We start from the raw sequence: 9,481 nt of genomic DNA, 5'->3' as shown, positions 1-9,481 counted from the left end.
TCCTGCCAGAATCAGAGCTACTAGCTCGACTCACATCACTACAGAAAGTCAACTTTATGAAGAACAAATGCAAGAACTTCAGAAGGAGCTGACTCTAGAGAAAAAGCAAATATTGATGATGGTAGAAGGGTCTATTGTCATGCAAACATGAATGGAAGAAAAAAAAAAACCCTGCAAGAGGAATTAGAAAGTATCAAAAGAAAGCTCGAGGAGGCGGAGAAGATAAACGCCGTATTGAATGACCTCCTCGTAAATATGGGCGAAGAAGCTGAAACAGAAAAAAAAAACTCCTAAAGGAGATTGAGGAGCTGAGAGGACAACAAACCGGAGAACACGAGGGCACAGGGCCAGTAGCCAATGAAGGCATAGATTTAGAAAATGTGGCAGATCCGGTGGACACACCTATGCAAGAGGAAATCCTAGAAGGATCCTCTCAAGAGCCACAACATCTAGCACAGGAGGAGAAAGAGAAGCTGTGTAAGGCAATAGAGGTGGAAATCAGAGAGACAACAAAGGAAGCCTTGGAGTGGGAGCAGAGGGTTTTCAAATCCATGACTATCCAGAAGATCGACACCATCAACCTCAGGTGCGAATGGCTTCAACCCTCTCTCCCATATCCTTTGTTGAAATATGAAGCAGCCACCATCAATAAGAGGATTAGAGAAGAGCCGACCATGCCACTCTACAACGCAGACATCTCCCAACCAGAAGGGGCCAGGCTAATAGTTGACTCTCAACCCAAATGGAGGAAGGCTTGGCTCACAAAGTACCCACGATACCTAATCCACTTGGTAAAGGAACCGAAAAACATCAAAGACAACCTCATCTTTTGTCCTCTACCAAGAATCAGGACGTGGAAAGCCCAAGAGATCTTACAAAGGAGCCAACCCACTTGGCTGAATTACCCTAAGCTGCCGGGCTTGAAGGCAGGTGAGAGAATAAGTGTCCAATACATGGTGAAAACCCTAACGGGCGCCATCAAATTGTTCACTGACTCACCTGACCTTACGTGCATCATGATGAAGAAAATCTGCAAAACCCTTTTAGCAGTATTTGAGACATTCAAGCCAGGCCAGGTGACAGACAGTATCTTCTTCTTCCAAGATACTTACAGATGCGCTTATGATCTGTCTGGTCAGCCTTCCAAGGAGGTGATACATGCGTTGTATCAAAGGATAATGTTTTTACCATCCTATCACCTCCAAGCCTTTGAAGAAGCGTTCTACACTGGCTTCTTCACAATAAACACTGATATTTTCGGCCCAACAATGATGAATCTACATGCAAGATATGAATCACTGATCAAGATGCATGAAACCATACGATGAAGAAGCAAATCAGCGCGGCCATGTCGGGGACGACATGAGCAAGGAGAGGGGGAGTGTTAGAAGCTGGACACACCCCACGAAAAACTAACTACTCGAAAGATTATCATTTTTTGTAATTATTCATTTATTGAGGAAACCTGAGTTTTCACCTTGTAAATATTGGGGCTTACAGAAGTTTCCAGATTGTATCCCAGTTTTGATAGCTAGATTGAGTAGATGGTTGATTTTGGAACTTTAGGGTTTGAGAATTGTAAGGTATATATACCACTTTTTGACCTTAATGAAAAAACCTTTTGTCATTTTAAAAACAATTTTTGAAGTCTGTGAGTGAGCGTACTGTGTACGAGAGAGAGTGTGAGCTTCATCTTGATGCTACGTGTGCATCGGTGGTCGGAATCGAGTGCGGAGAAGTGCAGCGTGTTGCCCCCGACGAGAGCTACGCGCCGATACCTACATTGCGCGCGTACGGTCCAATTTTGCGAGCTCCTTCTACGAGCTTCATCTGGTTTTTTGGTGAGCATACGTTGTCCGATTTTTCATTGCAGCATATCCACGCGTTCACATTGAGTAGAACTACACATTAGGAACTTTAGATTTCGGAAACGAAGACTGGCAAATTTCGGCCAAACATCCTACGTGATTTTGCACCGGGTGTTTTGGGTTGGGGTTTTGGTTCATAGACCTTAGGGAGAGCGACCTAGTGGTATTAGTAGGGTCTCCTTCAAGTTCTATGGTGTTTCGAGATTGTTTGATGGGTGTTCGGCTCTAGAAAGCGTTGTAGGAAGTTTCCTCTTATGCACTCTTGAAGGCTGTGACTTAGACAATTGGTAGAGACCTCTGTAGGAATTAGTTAGGATTCAGTCGAGTGTAGGTTGACACCTTATTCTTGCGTCCACGCGCCTACGGGTTGAGCTTCGTCCTTAGATGACATTATATGTCAGGTGAGTTCTTGTTGTGTCGACGTCCGTCGCGGCGTATCCAACAACGCATGACCAGGTAGTTTCGGCAGCAAAACTCTTAAGTGTGCAGGTGCCCTTTGCTTTCCACAGCTTATTCAACCTTTGTTGATTTTTCCTTGCGAAAGGATACAAGCCCCCAAAAGGGGAAAAAGAGCAATTGGGTTCTGTTGCAAATCTGTTGATAGCCAAGAACGCGTGATCTGTTGCAAAGTCTGTTGCAAATCTGTTGCAAAAACGCATGACCAGGCAGTAAGTGTGCATGTGCCCTTTGCTTTCCACAGCTCAAGAAGTCGAATTAGGAATTTCATTCAGTTGTTGCAGCCGAGGCTTCAAGATAAACAATTAGAACTTCAAGCTTAAAATGAAACAATCAAGCTCATTTCAAGAGAGAATGAATTGCCTGCGCTCTTGAAATGAGCAGGTGGCTGAGAGCTATTGGGATGATGCCATGGCAATGACTGAGCAGGTGGCTGGGGGCTCTTGGGATGTTGAATGAGCAAGATTGGGTTTCGTCGGTGAAATACCTGTGAAGACGTAGATTCTAGACCAACATGAAGGATTTGTAATCATATGTATGGGACTAGCTAGCTGTGTATTGGCTTTCCACACCATCAAAAGGGGCTATAGATGCCACACTTATTACCCCTTTGACCTTCAATTGTGTTATGAGCTTCCCAATGCGTGACACAAAGGTCTGCGTCGAGACCCCATCGAAATTCTTTCAAAGTATACCACATATGGCATCATCACAAGAGTTGGGGCATAACTCCTCTATGGTGTTACACTCCGCATTTCTTGCGAGTTCTCGAAGTCATTACTTCATCTCTAACTCCACCATAACATCAACAATAAACACCATTCTGTGATATTATACGGTTGTAAACAGAAATTATTTGACAGGGATTGGTGGCCAGGAGCCACAGATGGTGGTAGGCTAAATGCGATGCCAATTGAAGTACAATCAAACAGTAGCCATTGGTTAAGGGAGATACCGACCGTTCGTCCTTCACATATCTTACTGTGGATGTGTTAATGGTGGAGGTTAAATTTTTTGGTTGGACTTCTTTTCCCATTTGCTTTGGCCATGAAGCCCATTGGCTATAAACTGCCTCTAACATGCCATTGCACTTAAAATGTCAAAAACTATCTGGAGTATTTCAAACCAGTAGTATTCCGAGTGTTTGTGTAAGTGCATTAAGGCCGAGGCTCTTCCCCCCTTTTTTCATCCGGCTGAGATTTGGAAGAGGCTGCTTGTTATCCAACTCGGGTCTTACTCGGGTCTTTACGCATCAGTGCTCTTTAAAAAAAGGTTACAAATCCCTACAAATGCTGAGAATTACCTCTAAATTTTAAATTCTATGGTGAGCAAACGTGAAAATTCTGAGGAAATGATGGGTATATAAAAACTATTAAATACAATCAATTTACTACAATTTCTCACGAGTAGATTTTCGGATTTTTTTCAAAAAAATGTTTTTTTATAGGTTCTGCTCAAATAATTACTAGGTTATGACCTAGGCTTTGCTAGAATAAAGATTTTTTATTTGGGAGGACAACTCGGATTCAGAAGGACATCGATATCTCCCTTAACCGATGGCTATTGTTTGATTGTACTTCAATTGGCATCTCTTGCCAATACGTTGATTGCAGGAGGTACCCAGTATGGATTCGTGATTGGTTGAGATGTGTATGATGCATATACATAGGAATGGGGCAGGTTTTAAGCATAGAAGGCCAATGCTAAGACCTCCGCAAACACACACACACACACACACACACAATGCATGTGATGTTGGATTTTGACTGAAATGCATGTTCTTAAGTTTTGAATTTTAAATTTGGCCCATAAATAAGCATCTTGTTTTGAAGAAATTTTAAATGTATGTAAGTTTATATTTTTGTTGATATGTTTATTTGTTCTTTATGAAAGGCTTCTAGCTTTGTAAACAGGACAAAAGTTTCACCCAAAGTCATACGCAAGAAGAGGAAATCTGTTGCTAGTAGCGAGGATAGCGAAAAATTAGTTGATAAAGCTGAAAATGCTCAGGCTAATCAACAAGTAGAAGACATTCATGATGATCAAGAGGCCACCAATGATAAGGATGTAGATGGGGGTATGAAGGACAATGAGAAGGTGACAAATGACAAGGAGGTTGAGGAGGTCATCCCACAAGCTATTATCAGGCCTCAAGGCTCCGAGTTTATAGACAGTTTAACCCTGAATAAAGGATGTATACCCCCTATGATTTATCTTTGTAGGTGTTTGATAAATGAGAGAGTACGAGAGCTTAGAAGGTACCTTTCTCTACTTAAGAAGGTTTTTGAAGAAGAAGGGTACCTTAAGATGAAAGGTACGTTCATCTTATCCATAAATCTTCCTGATGGTTCAAGTAGAGATGTTAATGAGAACATTACAAAAATTTGGGACAAGTATTGGCATATGGTTAACAAAGAGTTTGAGGATGAGCTTGAAAAAAACGATCAATGGTCCATGTTGAAGGGAAAGATGTTCTTTGTCTGGGAAGGGAATCATCGAGCGGCCTCTTGGATGGAGAGCATAAGCGAGGTCTCACGTAATGACAAGAAGAAACATGTGAGGGTTTTGGCACAATTTATTGTTCCTACCCAACAAGAGGAGTTGAGATTAATTGCTGCTCTTCAAAGATTGAACATGTACGTCTTGAGGTAAATTTTTTATGGTTTATTGTTTATGTAGAATGAATGAAGAAGAAATCATTAAGACCAACCTCAAAGACTACTTGTATCATACAAGTACCATTTGTTCTTTAGATGGGTCTCAAATCATTGAAAATTTTATTGAGGCTGAACGAGTGTCAATGGAGAAAGCAAGGGCTCAAGAAGCACAATCAGGAAAGAGGGTTTGGTATCCTCTTACTCAGTCTATCCTTGGTCCCATGGTTTATGGGGTATGTACTTAAATTTTTTAATATTTGGTAAGATTCTAATAATCTTTTTGGTTCTTGATACATTTTATTGAAATGGTGTATGCAGAATAAATGGAAGTCTGATTTACAGGTAGCATTGAATAAGATACCTCTTACTTTGTCACAAGATGAACGAGTGAGGGCTGAGATTCAAGCAAAGAGGAATGTTGTTAAAGTTTACAATAGACGCATGACTCGGGTGAGTACTACACTCTATTAAAAGTATAATAAAAATATTTTTTGTTTATTTTGTTTGGTTATTGTAGAATCTATCCGTGGTGAATCCTGCTAATGGAGAAGAATGGTTTCTAATTTTATGGATTCTTCCTTTTGAGGATGAAAAAATCAAGATTACAATAGAGAAACTCTACTCTATATCTTGTGCTACATGTTCTCAAGAGCTAAAGATAAAAATGCTAAAGCTTTTGGGAGCATATGAGAACTTTCGCCAAAGTTTTGGAATGCCTTTGGGAGATCATTTCTATATCCCTTGGTTAGCCAAGGAAGTATGGATGGATCAAGTCTTGGAGGATGCAAGAAGGCTTTTACAACAGGTTATAGATTCCACACATGGAGTTCACAAGGTGGTTTTCCCTTTAGATGTTCACATGGAGTCATATTTTGAAGACATTGCTAGTAGATATAGAGGAGTACTTTTTCACGAATTTCAAAAGGAGATGAATGTGGCTACTCCACCATCAAAGCATGTGGACTTAAAAAATTATTCCCGTCGATTGGTCTATAGGTAATTCCTATGTTATGCATTTTGCTAAGTGACTATTGTTGTATTATATAAGTTCGTTTCATTTAAGGTTTATGTAATCATATTGTTGTAGGTTCTTAATGTATCTCATAAGAAGTAAGAAGATCACTTGCATGCCTGACATATGTAAAGCATGGACAATTATGTGTCCTCCTACATATAGTATGTACACCTCCACTATCTTCAGAGAGAACAATGATTCTGGTGGAGCCTTTCTTCTCACGGATTGGGAGCGTAAGCACTGCCCTTGGTGGATTGATATGAAGAAAGGTGAGTGTCTAGAAGAGGAGAAGGAGAATTATCTTCGTCATTTAAAGGGTGAATGTAAGTCCGACTCAGGGTCATCAGGAGAGATGATTGTTGAGCAAAGGATGAAGATGGAGGAAGAGTTGAAAGCTCTCAAAGAAAAATAAGATCAAGAAAGACAAGAGCAAGGCAAGAATCGTGGAGGCCGTCCACCATCAAGCAAGGGTGGAATGTCAATCAAGGGTAAGTAAGTTAAATTGTTGGTGGGAACAATATGTTCTTGCTATTCTTTCTTTTGTTATGTCTTATGCTAATCATTATGGCATGGATTGATTTGAAGAAAAATGTGTTATTTTTTTGGCTATTATTAGATACAAGAAACTTAGGAAGTTCTCATACCCAAAAGAATGTTGGAAAGGGAGCTTTGATTCATGCACCTTTGGCTAGTTTCCATTCAATTCAAAAGAAAGGAGACATAAAACAGTCAAAGGTTTGGATTTATGATTACATTGAGCTTGGCAAGGATTTCACTGCAAGAAACTTCAAGGATGGTTTTGTGGTGATGCGAGAGTTTTTTGTTGGCTTGGGTGAACGTGAGAAGATATGAAATGGAAAACCTAGTGCATGGAGTGTTGATCTTACTTTTATTGATCTTCCTACTGGTAAGAGAGTTTTCAATGCTATCTTGTATACACCATGCATATACTTAGCTCAAATTCTTAACACTCAAATACAATAATTTTGCTTGTAGGTGGGCTTGTTCAAGGTTTTGATGGCATTCCTGCATGGAATGAGCTAACAGATGACCATGTCAAGTTTTCATTGATGGATGACATGGGTTGGGTGCTTGTTCTTTGTCCTAGCACCGCTCTTAGTCTTGTGGAGCGCTTGGCCACACGCACAGGTCTAGAGTTGAGTTTTAGGTGGATCATGGAGAGCTCTGAGCCATTTTCATCACAAACAAAGGATGGGCATACACAAAAGGTAATAAAGCATCCTTCAAAAAACATGAACAATTCTTTAAAAGAAATTTGATACATGCAAAATTGACTTTTTTATGTGTTGTTTCCATGGCTATGATAGATGAATGTATTCTATGCTTTGGCATTTCACAAGGCAGGAAGTAATCCTTCATTTGATCATCAGAGTGCTCAAAAGGTTTGTGTGTCATTGTTTATTATTCAATGTGATTGTTTTTGCACTAAAATTCTTAAATGTTCATGCATAGCTGCCTCATTTTCTTGTATGGTAGGTGGGGAGAGTCTTGCAACAAGATCTCTCAATGGAGATTATCAGTCACTACTTGCCAACGTCTGCTCGCACAACACGTAATGGAAAGAGTGGTGGGTGGAGAGGCATGTTAGAGAGGAGTGTTGCCCATATGCTATTGTTTTTAGAGGCCTTGTGTCCTAAAATAGGTACATGTTTGGAGCTTGGTGGTGGTACAGGGCCTTTATTAAAGGTGGCTATGCACACTTCTCGTGGTTGCTTGGTCATGGAGAGTGATCTAGAGATATGTGAGGGATACTTGTCTCCTTTGGTACAAGGGTACTATGGTGCTCCGCAGGTTGCCGAGCTTGGAGATAGTGATGATAGCATGGATGATGTGGGGAATGATTTGGTTGTTAATGATGTGCCTTCTGTTAAGTATGGAGCCTGATTTACCCTTGTAATTTTCTGTGGTAAAAGCGCACATTTGTAAGGCCCCCATTATGAGGAGAAGCCATCGTGCGTGAAGGAAAATCACTCACCGAAAACCAAAATTTTCACGGACAATAATTAGGGGCAACTTTAGAGGCCTCAGGGGCGGAGGCCCCCGATACTTTTTTTTTGCCGGAATATTCCTTTTCGCCGAAATATTATGGCCGGCGGACAGTGGCCGGAAAGTGGTCGGAAAACAATCGGTCGGTTGGTCGGTGATCGGTAGTCAATGGCCGATGGCCGGTGGTCGGAAGTCAATGGCCAGTGGCCGAATTCAAAAGCGGACTTGTCTTCTCAAGGGCGGCCACACATGGGCGAATTGGAGGGTCCGATTTGGACTTATTCGCACAAGCGCGGCTACACATGGCTGTCTCTCATAAGAGAGGGCAGCCCTTTTGGCCTATAAAAGGAGGCCATTTCTACACACATTTGATAGTGTGAAGTTGATGCAACAAGGTGAGTGTGAGGTGGTGAGAGTGAAGCAAGGCGGGAGCTCTATCAAGGGTTTAATCACTTTGTAAACTGCTTCTTCTTTTGAACTGCTAAAGCCATTGAGTGGCTGCTTTCCCGTGGACGTAGCCCACATTGGGTGAACCACATATATCGTGCGTACTCTCTCTCTCTCTCTACTCTATAATCTCTTGTGTGTGAAATCTATCTCTCTCCATTAAGTAATCTACTCAAAAATCTATTTAGCTACGTCTTATTTTCTAACAACTGGTATCAGAGCAAGGTTTGCTCGTAGCTAAATTATCTCAAGGAAAGGATTCCTTGAATTGAGTGGGAGTTATGGCGGAGGAAGGGAAGCTCAAGATTGAAAAGTTCAACGGCAAAAACTACCAACATTGGAAGATGCAGATTGAAGACTATCTCTACCAGAAGGACCTCTATTTGCCACTAGGCGGTCTTGCGAAGAAGCCCGCAAGAATGGCAGATGAAGCATGGATTGTCCTTGATCGAAAGGCACTGGGAACAATCCGGTTAAGCTTGGCGTCAACGGTGGCCTTCAATGTTTCGGAGATGAAGACCACGGAGGACTTGATGAAGTCACTTGACGACTTCTACGAGAAACCATCGGCATCCAATAAGGTATTTCTTATGAAGCGCTTGTTCAATCTAAAAATGGCAGAGAATGGTTCAGTTGCAGAACACCTAAATGACTTTAACACAAACATAAGTCAACTTCGATCAGTGAAAATCAATTTCAATGATGAAGTGCAAGCTCTCCTTATACTATCATCTCTACCAGATAGTTGGGACAGCCTTGTGATGGCTGTAAGTAATTCTATCTCTGGCACAAATACTCTTAAGTTTGATGATGTTGTGGGTGCTCTCCTAAGCGAGTAAATGCGAAGGAGAAGCACAGGAGAATCATCAAGTGCTGCACTATCAGTGGAAACAAGAGGAAGGCCTAAGGAGAGGTTCAAAAACCAAAAGGGTCGTGATCGCTCAAGGCGGAGCAAGTCACGCACAAAGTCAGTTCTTGAATGTTGGAACTGCGGCAAGAAGGGCCACGTCAAGAAGGATTTCTGGTCCAAG

The 9,481-nt window shown here is 41.4% G+C and overlaps 1 protein-coding gene and 1 pseudogene across 1 annotated transcript; both read left to right on the top strand.

Annotated features, from left to right (window-relative positions):
• The first annotated feature begins 4,185 nt into the window (after positions 1-4,185).
• LOC147462657 (uncharacterized) lies at positions 4,186-5,981 on the top strand. The gene is made up of 4 exons (XM_086526957.1): positions 4,186-4,960; positions 5,004-5,214; positions 5,300-5,431; positions 5,499-5,981. The coding sequence occupies exons 1-4, from the start codon at positions 4,404-4,406 to the stop codon at positions 5,979-5,981; spliced, it is 1,383 nt and encodes a 460-aa protein (XP_086383083.1). The 5' UTR covers positions 4,186-4,403.
• A 579-nt stretch (positions 5,982-6,560) lies between these two features.
• Positions 6,561-7,151, top strand: LOC147462656 (uncharacterized; annotated as a pseudogene).
• The last annotated feature ends 2,330 nt before the right edge of the window (positions 7,152-9,481 follow it).

This window comes from Adiantum capillus-veneris, chromosome 2 (genome assembly GCF_014529385.1).
Source record: "Adiantum capillus-veneris isolate H3 chromosome 2, ASM1452938v2, whole genome shotgun sequence".
NCBI lineage: Eukaryota > Viridiplantae > Streptophyta > Polypodiopsida > Polypodiales > Pteridaceae > Adiantum > Adiantum capillus-veneris.
Note: the sequence above shows the minus strand (reverse complement) of the source record. Positions and strands in the feature narration are given on the sequence as shown.

Excerpts from the sequence above, each read along its gene's own strand:
- LOC147462657 (XM_086526957.1), top strand. The coding sequence starts at position 4,404 with ATGAAGGACAATGAGAAGGTGACAAATGACAAGGAGGTTGAGGAGGTC. Across the intron at positions 5,215-5,299 it reads TTGGTCCCATGGTTTATGGG|AATAAATGGAAGTCTGATTT; the intron begins GTATGTACTTAA and ends TGGTGTATGCAG. Across the intron at positions 5,432-5,498 it reads ACAATAGACGCATGACTCGG|AATCTATCCGTGGTGAATCC; the intron begins GTGAGTACTACA and ends TGGTTATTGTAG.